At 40.5% G+C, this 13,437-nt stretch overlaps 1 protein-coding gene across 1 annotated transcript in view; it reads right to left on the bottom strand.

The window, feature by feature from the left end:
• MYOM2 (myomesin 2) overlaps positions 1-13,437 on the bottom strand; it is a 93,253-nt gene that overhangs the window by 18,432 nt on the left and 61,384 nt on the right. Inside the window, exons 25-30 of the mRNA XM_008052004.1 lie at positions 8,984-9,128; positions 8,803-8,862; positions 6,271-6,338; positions 2,588-2,701; positions 2,314-2,401; positions 1,733-1,771 (exon numbers count right to left, since the gene is read on the bottom strand). Of these exons, the coding sequence (XP_008050195.1) occupies positions 1,733-1,771; positions 2,314-2,401; positions 2,588-2,701; positions 6,271-6,338; positions 8,803-8,862; positions 8,984-9,128 (514 nt within the window). The remainder of the gene's footprint in view (positions 1-1,732; positions 1,772-2,313; positions 2,402-2,587; positions 2,702-6,270; positions 6,339-8,802; positions 8,863-8,983; positions 9,129-13,437) is intronic.

Raw genomic sequence — 13,437 nt, forward strand, 5'->3', positions numbered from 1 at the left:
CACATTTAAATATCACATCACACTTGCTAGAATGGCCATTATCAAAAAGACAAAAGACAAAAGCTGGTGAGGATGTGGATAAAAGGGAACACTTGTACACTATTGGTGGGAATGTAAATTAGTACAACCATTATCGAAAACAGAAAAGAGTTTCCTTTTAAAAAACTACAAATAGAAGTACCATATGATCCAGCAATCCCAATTCTGTGTGTATATCCAAAGGCAATGAAATCAGTATGTGGAAGAGATATCTGCACTCCTGTTTACTGTAGCATTATTCACAGTAGCCAGGACATGAAATCAGCCCAAGAGTTCATCAACAAAAGAATGGGTAAAGAAAATTTGGTATATATACACAACAGAATACTATTCAGCATTTAAAAAGAAGGGAATTCTGTCATTTGTGACAATACAGATAGAAACAGATAACAGGATGTTAAGTGAAATAAGCCAGAGAAAGACAAATACTGTATATCCTCCCATATGTGGAATCTAAAAAATGTCAAACTCATAGAAACAGAGTAGAATCATGGTTATGAGAGGCTGGAACAAAGGGTAAAAGATGGAGAAAGGAAAGATGTTGATCAAAGGGCCCAATGTCTCACTGGAGGAGTAAGTTGCAGTAATCGGCTGCACTGTATGGTGAAATCATTAAAAATAATGTATACTTCAAAATTGCTAAAAGAATAGATTTTTAACATTCTCAACACAAAAAATATATGTCTGTAAGAATGTCAGGTGATGGATATGCTAATTGTCTTCATTGAATCTTTCTACAATGTACACATAGATCAAAACATCATACAGTACTCCATAAATGCACATTTAATATAAATAAATGTTTTTTTTTTAAAGAGTGAAGCCACTTCTCAAAGGGCTTGATTTAGCTTCACAAAACAGTGTGCATATCCACGAGCCGAGTTTGGCCCATCAAGAGTGAACCCTATTTAAAATGCACCATTTTATTTGACCAAGCAAAACAGAAGGGAATAAAGTCTACCTTACAGAGAAAACAATGAAAATGAACTGAAAATGGTGTTCACACGAATGACAGAAAAGTGGCATGAGGCCACAGCAGAACTTGATGGAGAGATATGCTCACTTCCAGTTGGGGTCCCACGCTCTGGGCTGGATGTCCACACTTAAGCCACTTGATTTCTCTAGGGTTCAGCTACTTGATCTGAAGACATAAATGAGGTCATCTCTAGAGAGCTCCCAGCAATAAAACTACATAATTGATAATACACATCACTGTACACACTAAGCTATTAACAAATTAATAACCAGTATCTTTGTTCTAACAGTCTCCTTGGGAGGGTGAATGAAGAGGGAGAATCTATTCACAGAACTAACATGTGGCTCAATGCATATGACACAAAGTGAGAGGCTTAATAATTCATCGTTGCTCTTCAAGGTGTGTAAAAAGATGCTGTAAGCAATTATGTACAAAGCAATCTACCAAATTCATTCAAGGCAAAATGGAAGAAGTAGAGAATCAGAAAGCCCAAACTTGGTTTCTTAAAGGAAAACTCACTCTACACATAATGCTGAAAAGCCCTCTAGAATAGCACCACCCAGCAGCAGACAACCTCCCAGTCGTCTAATCCACGCCCAGCTCAAAGCATGCACTGCAGTTCTATTGGCTTCCTCTTTCGTAGCCATCAATGCCCATCTCAGGAAACAGTGATGTTAGTACCCAAAATGAATTGAAAATTAGAAGGCATTTACTTACCACAGACTCTACTCATTGCCAAAATCATATCATCATACACTGGAAAAGAGAAGGGAATATGTGCCATTATGATGTGCAATGTTAACAAAAAGCAGCATTTTCAATGTTCAACTAAATTGATACAGGGCATTGTGATGTTCATTTGAAAAATGAATCATTAAAATGGCAATATTTATCCATAGAAGGTTTATGTGTGCAATAAATCCTTCTAACCCATTCACTTTTTAAACAAGGCTCAAGAATGTTTTACTCAACATAAATTCCACCATACATTTAATTGAATCCCTTCATCAGTGTTTCAATCATTTTAACAACGTTAGCAATGGGATAAAACTTGGCTTCTGATGATGGACTGAAATAACATTGTATACAAACCCAGAGTAATATCGCATATTTTTCTAAAACATTGAAATAGCTTTGAACACAACTAAAGAACAAATATATTTTCTTGTACAGTGTTACTGCTAAAGAAACAATACGCTCTATAGCAAAGGACACAGATGAATGCACCTTCATAGTACACCTCACCCTGTTGGTGAGATGGACTTCATTTTAGTAGAACAGAAAAGGCTTGATGTTACCTTTGCCAGCTATCTCAAGGACAGATGCATCTTGACCTCTCTCATCTTTCAAGGTCGACTTGTATTCACCCTGTTCCTTCTTGGATAACTACAAACAAAACACACCCCAAACTTATGTAAAATCAATACCATAATTTAAAATGTAATAAAAGCTAATACACATTTTCTTAGCAAACATCAACATTCAGGGTGTAAATTAGAAGAATGCAGAATTTGCAAGTTACTTGAAAGTGCTACTTTTTTTCTCCATCTTGTTTTACTCAACACCTGATACCTTGGGTATGAGTAGCTCACAAATTCCCTTCTCCAGGTCAGGGATTGTTTCAGTTTCATAGAGAATATCATCTTTGAGCCATTTGAAAACTGTTTCTTTCTTGGTGTTTGCAACCTACGAGATAGAAATCTTCAGTTTAGTATGTGAATCACTCTGGCTCATAAGAAAAATAAGTCTATTAGAATTTTAAATCAGAGACCTAAAAAAAATCAATTTTTACTATAAACAGTCTCAGATAGAGGCTCATGGAAAAGTTCTTACTTCTAATCATGGCAAATACATTTCTAAATTCTAGCTTCTAAAATAATGAAGCCTTCACAGTTGCCCACAGAAGGACAAATGATTCTCATCACTCTAGCCCATGAAATTAAACAGCATAAAGATATTTTGGTTTATATGAAATGTCACCAATAAAGGAAAGTCATAAGCAATGTATGTGGGGATTTATAAATAACACAGAATATTCTTAGAGCTCTATAAAGCTGTTTAGTGGCTACTCTTTTGGCAGTATGACACTTCAGATGCATTGACACACACAAAGATCCCACTAGGGTTAAGGACTTTCTCTTTACTAAAATTCCTCACAATTTCATCACTGGCATTCACTTCTCTAGAAACTAAACTTTGCAGAATTCCAGTGATGAGTAGTGCTCTCACCCACATACCTTATACCGATTCTATATAATGAAATGAATGGATCAAATCAGGTTATACGAGCTGGCAATTTTGCATTCATTTCCCACATGGATTCAACTGAAATGATATCAGTGACAAGAAATTGCAGATGATTAGATAGTGTGATGAGGTCTGTGAGCATAGTAGTCCAACATAGTTTATAATTCTCACATCCCCTGTGTGAACTGGTGCAATTCCTGACACTCGAATGTGATCTCCGTAGAGCAGGGGTTTTGCCTGTTTTATGAAAACCTGTCACTGGGTGCATGCTGTCTGTCTGGCACAGAGCAGTCATCTAATCACTGCCTGTGAAGTCGATGGATGGTGGCTTCCCCATTGACCTGGAAAGTGGGATCTTTCTCCCACAGTCAGAACCACTCATTGATCATGAATCTTAGGATAGACTGAGGTCAAGGCTACACAGCCCTAGAAGATGAGATTTCCTTTATACTGACATTTTTCGAAACCTCTTTTAGTGTCCATCTTCAGTGAAAATTTAACTTCTTACTCTCTTAATTCAATAGTTTACCCTTATTCTCTTCTTCGAAGATATTTAAAATTGCTGGTATGCTAAATAAAAAAGCCTTTCCAATGACCTTCAACTTAATTACTAAAACAAATATCTTTAAATCATGTATTTGTCCTGTAGGTTCTTGTCCCTCAAAATAACTCATTTGTCTCTTCTCTGAAGTCCTTCAGCTTCTCTCTACTGTAAACTCTTTAAACTATGGGCACCTCTAGTGTTCAGAAATATCTTAAAAACATAAATAACAAGATCCTTCCTTCAATGTCATGGGACACACCCCTGGCTCACACTTCCTAAAAGTAAGCACTCTCTTTCTCCATTTGTGTTGTAGAATACATTTTTAGCAGATTTTCTTCTGTTTATGATGTTTCTCTTCTTTTAAACTTTTCTTAAATGTCCATCAACTGATTAGTGGGTAATGAAAATGTGACACAGCTGGGCTCGGTGGCTCAACCTGTAATCCCACGCCTTTGGGAGGCTGAGGTGAGTGGATTACCTGAGCCTGCGGGTTCGAGACCTGCCTGGGCAGGCAAGACCTCATCTCTACAATAAAATCAAAAAATTAGCCAGGCGTGGTAGTGCACGCCTGTAATTCCGGCTACTTGGAAGGCTGAGGCAGAAGGATCGCCGGAGCCCAGCAGGTCGAGGCTGCGGTGGCTGGGAGCGGCCACTGCACTCCAGTCTGGGCGATAGAGTAAGACTCCAACTCAAAAAAAACAAACAAACAAAAAAGAAAATGTCACACACACACACACACACACACACACACACACACACACACACACCCCATGGAATACTATTTAGCCATTAAAAGGAATGAAGTAATGTCTTTTGCAGGAACTTGTATGGAATTGGAGACCACTATCCTAAGTGAAGTAATACAGGAACAGAAAACCAAATATCCTATATTCTCACTTTTAAGTGGGAGCTAAACTAAGAATCTGCAGAAGCATATAGAATGATATAATGGACATTGGAGACTCAAGAGGAGGTTGGAAGGGGTATAGAGACAGAAAAATCACCTATCTGGTACAATGTGCACAGGTGGAAATGGTGGGTGCATTTACAGCCCTGAATTCTTCACCACTGGACATGTAACCAGCTGCATGCATCCATGTAACCAAACACCATTTGTACCCCCTTAAAGCTATTGAAATTTTTAAAACAAGAAAAAAATAAACAAATAAATAATGGTTGTCTGTAAAAATTATTAATAGAATGTATCCTTGCATAAATTTTTCTCCAACTATTTTGCCATGTAAATAAATTTTTTAAAAACCATCTGCTGCAGTATTATTAAATGAAAAATTATGTAGAAAAATGGTTTACAGAACTACAGGCTTGACAGGGACACAAGTATGTAAATTAAATGCATTAAACTGCAAAAAAAAAGAAACCCTCAATCTCAAGTAATATTTATTTAGTTTCTCCAATATCTGTGTTTAAAGATTTATGAATCACTTTAGTCAGGGAGCCTAAAATACTTTTAAATATTTATAGAGGGTTATATTGCACTAAGATGATATTGAGCCCCTGGGGAAGCAGTACTCATCTTTTCTTTTTTTCTTTTTTTTTCTTTTCTTTTTTTTTTTTTTTTTTTTGCCACCACCCTTTTTTTGCACACCCCTAGTGTGCCACTGTCAGGAAAAAAGAAAAAGAAAAAAGAAGAAACCGATGATAGCAGCATCACTCTGTCTCTTTCTGGGCTGTCATGCTGACTGCCTTGTGATCTGATTTTTGCAGTGCTGACGTCTAAAATAAAAAAAAAAAATACCTTCCTGCATACAGTAATCATTTGAGAAAATTGCTGTTTTTCCAACAAAAATAGACTAGGTTGACAGCCTGTCCTTAGTAATCTAGTGGGTTTCATCCTGTAAATATCGGTCATGCTTTTCATCTGTTGAACAAGACTGGCTAAAGTTCCTCTTTCTTGCAACTTATTTGCAAGTAAACCTTTCTTCTCTTATTAATGTTTTTGCCTCTGAGTCTTTCTTTTAAAATATCTTAATGGAAGAAATGCACTACTAAAAATAAATCTAGGCTAGGCTCCGTGTTTCACATCTGTAATCCAGGCATTTTGGGAGGCCGAGGCAGGAAAATTACTTGAGCTCAAGAGTTTGAGATCAGCCTAGTCAACATAGCAAGACCTCATCTCTAAAAATAAATAAATAAATAAAAGAATAAAAAAATAAAAATTAGTAGGGTATGGTGGCATGTGCTTGTAGTCCCAGCTACTCAGGAGGCTGAGGAAGAAGGATCACCTGAAACCAGGAAGTCAAGGCTGCGGTAGCTATGATTATTCCACTTCACTCCAGCCTGGGCAACAGAATGAGACCCCGACATAATAAAATTAAATTAAATTAAATTAAAAATAAATCTAAGTATTTTCCTATAATAAATTTATGTCAACCTTGAGCATGTTAAATATCAAAGCTTTAGCCCTAGCTATCACTAAAAAGAGTTGTTAGAACCAGGTTCTCACCTTACAAATAAGTCGGACTTCACACTCCTCTGTAATATCCCAGTGCAGATACTCAGCAAAATGAGGGCCTAAGGAGGAAAAAAGCAGAAACAAGTTTTTAAAAAGGGGAAAAAAAGGTAAAATAAATAAATTTATCAACAATACATACATACATGTATGGTGTGTGTATATATAATGTATATGCATATGTTATATATTTTTTCATAATACATTTTTGGTAGATTTGAAATCACTGTACAGTATGAAACTCAGGTAATTTTCAGGACTCTGAAGCCAGCGTGCATCAATTAACACTGATTCACTGTGGGAACCTGCGTTTCCTAGTAGGACTATTCTGTCTGGTCTCTCCTGCTTACAGACGTAATATCTTTTGATCTTTAGAAAGAATATTGAAAACATTGTATTTTCTTTCTCGAGGAATATGTCTAACTGAAGGTTCAACAGTGTAGTATATAAAACCTTTACATAAGCGAATAAAAGAGGAAGAGAAGAGGAAAAAGCAGCTTGCCTAGCAATTTTGTAAACACATTTTATTACTATAGCATTCAAAATCAAAGATGGATTCATTCAGGTATGTTTTTGCAAAATATCAACCATTTTTATGTAAAACAAATGTAGAAGTCAGCCATACATGATAACACCATTATCTCATGCAACACAAAAATATTGAGCAGACTTGGAAAGTAGATGTTGATCTCTTTCATATAAATACATTCTTAAAGTTGGTTTTTAAGAAAGTTCATAATGTGGAAATGAGTAAAATCAAATATTTTTTACTATTAGAAATAAAGATAATAAAAGCTAATGTCTTGGTTTTATATTTCATAACCCATATTCTAATTTTCTCAAAAGGCACAGAAATTCCATATATTAAATTATTATTTGAATAAATCCTTGGGTTATGTTTGAGAGCCTAAAATGTATCCATTTTCCTTTGATTAAGATGTATTTTTAAAAGCAATATATTTAAAATATATTGTTTGTAGTTAAGCAGTTAAAAACTGTAAAAGTTAAGCAGTTAAAAAATTCACACAATAGTGAGTGAAATAAACAAGTTTCTGGAGATAGGAATGATGTCCCCTGCCCTCTCTATAGTAGATAACGTCTGATAATGCCCCAACCCACCCACCCACTCTTTTTTATTTTGTTTTGTTTGTGTTAAGGCTACTGGACTCTGTCTGGCAGTCATCCTTCACCCCTTTACCATGCAGCTGGTAAGTCTTCACCTGGCCAAGGTGCTCAACCCTGTAAGAAATGTTAGAGGGAGGCATACATAGTGACTCATGCCTGTAATCTCAACACTTGCGGAGGCCAAGGTGGGAGGATTTCTTGAGGCCAGGAGTTTGAGGCCAGCCTGGGTAACATAGTGAGACCTCATCTCTACAAAAAATAAAAAATTTAGCCAGGCATAACAGCACATGACTGTAGTTCGAACTACTTGGGAGGTTAAGGCTGGAGGATTGCCTAAGCCCAGGAAGTCAAGTCACACTGGTGAGTGTGATCGTGACACTGCCCTCCAGCCTGGGTGACAGAGTGAGACCCTGACTCAAAAAAAAGTGTTAGGGACACTACAAAGATAGACTAGCCAGTCCATCTTCCAGAGAGTTCAGGGTAACATTAAACTCCCTCACAAGTGGCTCAGGTAAAAACCACAAAAGAACCAGCAGGACCCCCTGCAGACAGGAAAAGCCATAGGGAGGTGTGAAGATCCACTTTCTACTTGGAATGGTGCCTCAGTTTGAAAAGACCACAGGAATGACAAGACTACAAAGATGGATATGGGCACCATGAAAAGAAGGCGTTAAAGCCAGACATTGAACAACACGGGCGTAAGGATGTGAACAGCAGTCACTGGTGACTTCTAAAGGGAGAAGGAGGGAGGGGGTAAGGGCTGAAAATCCGCCCACTGGGCACCATGTGCATCACCTGGGTGACAGGCTCAAGAGAAGCCCAAACCTCACCGTCACGCATACACCCATGTAACAAAACTGCAAATGTGTTCGCTAAATCTAAAATAAAATAAAATAAAATAAGTCAGTGTGGCCTATCCAGAACATTGAAATGGGGCATAATAGGAAAAATCTGTTCTTGCGGGTGAAGGAGATTAAGGAGAGTTGAGCTTACCTAGTATCATTTGGAGTTATTACATTGTTTTAAGAAAGGAGTATCTCAAAGAAACAACAGTTTGGGAAGAACCATCTCCCAGCAGCAAACAGAAGAGACCCGTTGGCTAGTTGGCAAATCAGCCCCAGAACCTGGTGAGATGGATGGTTTCCTCAAGGATAATACCAGGAAATGTGAGCCAACAGAGTTCAGGGCTTGTAAAGGTAGAAGTCAGAAAAAAACACAGGCAAACCACAAATCAAGGGCAGAGGACAGAAAAGCCCCCACATCTGCACAGCTAAGAAATGACCTCATCTATTGATCATCTAAGAAGGTCTTTAGAGTAACTTGGCACTGTGTAGGATCTAACTGACACATGCAAATCATCTTTGCCATACACCGGTGGAGGGGCACGAATCACTGACTTACCTTGTTTCCTGAGAAATTCTTTTCTTTGGAACTCAGCCTCATCTAGCACCGCCCTGAATGCTAAATTCAATATTTGAGGGAGAAAAAAAATGTATATGAAATATGTTTGCTTCTCTCCAGTCACAAAAATCTCTTTTGAATTATCTTTTCTGGATATATGAAAGTGTTCGGTATTACATACCATCTCCAATAAGGACCAGAGAGGATTGGCTTTTGGCTTTTCCGTCATGGATCTGCACAGTGTAAGTACCTTCATTTTCAATGGAAAACCGATCCATGACCATCTCAATCACACCGGTGGCTTTGTCACATTTGATTCTGTGCAACTGAAAGCAGTAAGAAAACAGAAAATTGCACAGTGAAATAGCTTCCAGTTTTTTCTCTCTACATTTAGAGAGTTGCATCGACTGCTGTATCCTAAGGGATTGTAGCACGAGGAAACACAAAATGAAATGTTATCAAATAGCCTCTAGGTGAGCCAGCGGGCAGACACAGGGTTCCAGCTTTCACCCAGAGGCAGAGCCCTGGTTCTGGTTGGGGAGCTCTAAGAACACAGACTCCCCACACACACACCGAGCTCCCTCCTCCACAGAAGCGCCACATGCTACCCAAGTGTGCTGCTTGTGTAAAGTGACAAGAGATTCATGTGCGGAAACAAAATGGTGTGCGGTAGAGCATCCAACCAGCTGGTGAGGAAATCTCACATACACAGCAACACACATGGTCATCGCAACCATGGTCATTGCCAGCTCCCAAGGATGTGATGACCACAGCCTTTCCCCAGGTGGTCCTTAGAGTGCTGTAGCCTCTGGTGAGGAGAGGCTAGATGGAACCACACAGGTTTGTGATTGCTTGTCACGTCATGATTTCTTTTTTGTTATTTTTTAAATGCTTAATTTTATTCTACAGTGCACGCAAGATATATGCAAATACATTCAATTAGGCAGTCTTGCAAGCACAAGAATGGTGTTTCTCTAATACATCAGTGAATTAAGAAAATCTGATCTTTTGTTTCCACCTGATTTTGTTATATTTACTTCTTACCTTTTTGAGTTCACTAAAACCATTGTTTTCTCTTTCATTATAAATGTTTATTTCTCCCCTTTATGTTTTTCCTAGTTTCTTTATGAGGGGCTTGGTATTTTGACCTTTTTAGTGCTTCTTAATCATTATTAAAATTATTATAAATCCATATTAATACTTGAATTTTATTTTTCCACATAAATAATTCTAATGCTAATGAAAGCCTTCAAAGCATCAACCAACTTATGCATTTTTTAGAACTGTTACAAGCCAATTCCATATGGTTTTGGTCGTTACTCAATATGTGTTCTTAATATATTGGAATATCTTATTTGCAATTATGAAAATTAGTTTCCATTTGTAGGAACATATAGCTTTATTATATGTAATGTGTACAACCAAATTATATAAATATGCTTGCCCCCTCTGCCTGCGCCCAGTCGACCTGTTTCTGAGATGGGAGGGACGAGAGGCTGTCATTTGCTCTAAGAGGCTTCAATTGTATCACTTTATGATTTCGTTGCTGTGTACATAGGGTTTCCTCACCAGCTGTTGGGATGCTATAACATGCACAATTTTGTTTTCTCCCATGAATTTCTATCACTTTACATGAGCAGAGCACTTGGGTAGCATGTGGCACTTCTGCGGAGGAGGCAGTTGGGGGGGGGTGTCTGTGTTCTCAGAGGTCCCCACCCAGAGCCAGGGCTCTGCCTCTGGGTGAAAGCTGGAACCCTGGGTCTGCCGGCTGCTCTGCTACTGGTCACATAGCATCCATCGTACAACATAGTCTACGAAGTCAGGTCCAGATTCCTCCACTGAGGAATGAGTGGGGAATACTTAGGCTTGGATAAGCTCCTCTCCTGCACCCTGCAGGGTCATGTCCCCTCACTCCTGTGCCCCAGCACGGGCCTCCCTCGAAAGCCTGGACTGGCCGGCCTGCCCTGGCCATGGTCCTTTCCCCTGAATACTTGCCTGCACTCCCTCACCTTGTGCTCCACGGGGTCTCCCTGTACCCTGGAGTGAGGCCGGTCCCTTCCTGGGGCTCCCGCAGCTCCGCCTCCCTCCCCCAGGAGCGCCCCTCCACGGGGCGGCCATCCTTCTGCCACCTGTCTCGCTAGACTGTGATCCCTTGGGAACTGACTTGTGTCCCACCCACCTGTGTGGCCTCACACTGTGCCTGGCAGAAAATCTGGCCAGCCATAAATACCAAACTCATGCTCGCCAAGGCTCTAAAGAGAAAGCCGCCGGAACAGTAGCTTATCCTGGCATCTGTGGTGCTGGGCCGGCTGTGCTTTCCTGACACCATCAAGTGACACTGCGCCAAGTTTTCCACAGGGACATTGTCGTTCCTCGCACACACCCGCCGCTACCTTCCAGTGAGGAATTCCGGCTGGCCTGGGTTTGGCTCATGCTCACATGTAAGTGTAAAGCACCCACTGCTTGCCCAGGCTGGGATGACTGGGACACACAGAGGAGGAGGCAGGACCTGTGATCTCAGAATCAGCTCTGCAGGCCAAAAGGGAGCACAAGCTTCACAAGGAGCATATCACAGTGAAAGCCTGCGGGGGTGGAGGGGATGGGGCTCCTTCCCCCAGCAGAGCCGCGAAGCCTTCTGGGTCAGTCTGAGACCATCCAACTCAGATCAGCTGACGGACAAGAGGAAACTTGTCCCAGAGGGTCTTTGCTCCATCCCTCACTGTATTTGGCCCTCCCCTCCTAGCACCCACCCTGCTCACCTCCCTGTCCACACCACCAAGGCAGCACAGCTCACCTGGCAGCCCCTACCCGGGCAGCTTCAGGACAGATGTCTCCCAAAGCCACCCAGCACACACAGCTCACTATCCCCAAGACTGCTCACCACAGGTGATGAGCTGACAGACGCTGAGAGGTTTTATGGTTGTTGATGGGGTGTGTTTTATTCCACCCTTGGATGGTGCAGTATCTGGCATTAAGCAAGGGTCTGGGGGTAGCAGGACCACATCCCGATCGCCCTGGTGATACGGGCAACCTGGCAGAGAGGCTCGCCCCAGTAATGTTTCTCATAAAGTCTCAGGGGACCAAGTTCACTGCCTTGACTTCCCCGAGTCCAGAATTGACAACAATGCCACAGCAGCAGCTAGTAACACTTCCCGCAGACCATCTTTCTGACTGAGCCCAGCTGAAATTTAAGTTGGAACTTTCCAACCTGAATCATGATCCCACACGTGAGCATGAGAGGCCTTTGGAGCAAGAAAAGCAATATAAAACTAACCATCTACAGTGGTCAGAGAGCACAGCAGGCTAGCACAAGGTGACCTCACTGGCCCTCGGACACCAGGACCCTCACCATCCTTACCTGACTAAGAACACTGCAGAGTTTCCATCTGTAGGTAACAATATAGGCTTAGCCAGAAAATCAGCAATTATTTTTTGATAAATTATGTGTATTTAGTTTCAGAGTGTCCTTTTTCTCCCAAAGTTTACATTTGTTTGGAATTCCAAATGCCAGTGTCCCCAGAAAGACTTTAGAATATGAATATTAGCAAAGAGCAACCTCGTTCAATCTGTCTCCAAGTTCATTTCTCATGGCATTGTTTCGACATTCTTCTGCCTCACATTCAAGCCCTCTGTGTCTTCTGACCCCAGTCCTATTGACCAGTGGTGTTTCCTAAGGTCACTGGAGCACATGGTGCCCTGGCTACCAGCCCACACTCACCCCCCACCCCTGCCACTACCACCACCACCACCCGCCTGCAACATACCAGTGCTCAGGCAGCTGAAAATGTCTCTTTCCTTTTGTCCAGTTGTCCTCGCCCTCTCAAATTCTACTTCCTTGAGACACATTTCAATAATCCCCTATGCTTGAAATCTTTCCTAACTACTCAGTCTCTCCAGGTCTGTTTCCTCTGAATTCTGATAGTGTTTACTGCACTGTTTGACTGTGCCCTTGATTCCGTACTTTTTCTTTGTTATTCGCAAATTGAAGGTGTATTTCTTAACTCTGCAGTAGCCTCTGTGAGGGCAGACCTAGTCTGCCTTTCTGTCTCTGTTATTGGAGGGTTGGCTGTTGCAGATAATCAACAGCAGACCTGCAGAACAGATCTGTCATCCGCTGAGGAAGGACGAGGAACGTCTACGTTCCCAACCGTTAACTGTGACTTTTCCATTTCTGTTTAACCAAATATGTCTTTCAGGTTCAAAGTGAATAAATCCTGCCCCATTCCCACCCCCAGGCTTTGATTTCCAACAAACACACACACACAAAATCACCTTAACAATTCTAAATTCCGATATTATTTCAAATACACAAGTCACACAATGTGTACTTGTATACGATGACCAAGGTTTTTTTTCTAACTGGGAAACTGGAAGAGGAAATGGGTGTGTCTAAAATTAGAGAAATGAATGGAAAGGTGTGACTTCAGACTATTTTTTGAGAGAGAGATTGTTTTAAGAAAGGGTATCAATTACAGGAAATACCATGACGACACGTTGTCCACATCCTTAAAGACTGAGGTAGGTCTTGGAGGTGTCACAAGACATCACAGCCCAGTGGATGTACTCTCCCTTCAGTCCTAGGATCTTTTTATAGCTTTCAGTATTTACTTTTTTTTTTTTTTTTTTTTTTTTTTT

The sequence above is a fragment of the Carlito syrichta genome, unplaced genomic scaffold (genome assembly GCF_000164805.1).
Source record: "Carlito syrichta isolate Samal-C Ts95f unplaced genomic scaffold, Tarsius_syrichta-2.0.1 Scaffold251683, whole genome shotgun sequence".
NCBI lineage: Eukaryota > Metazoa > Chordata > Mammalia > Primates > Tarsiidae > Carlito > Carlito syrichta.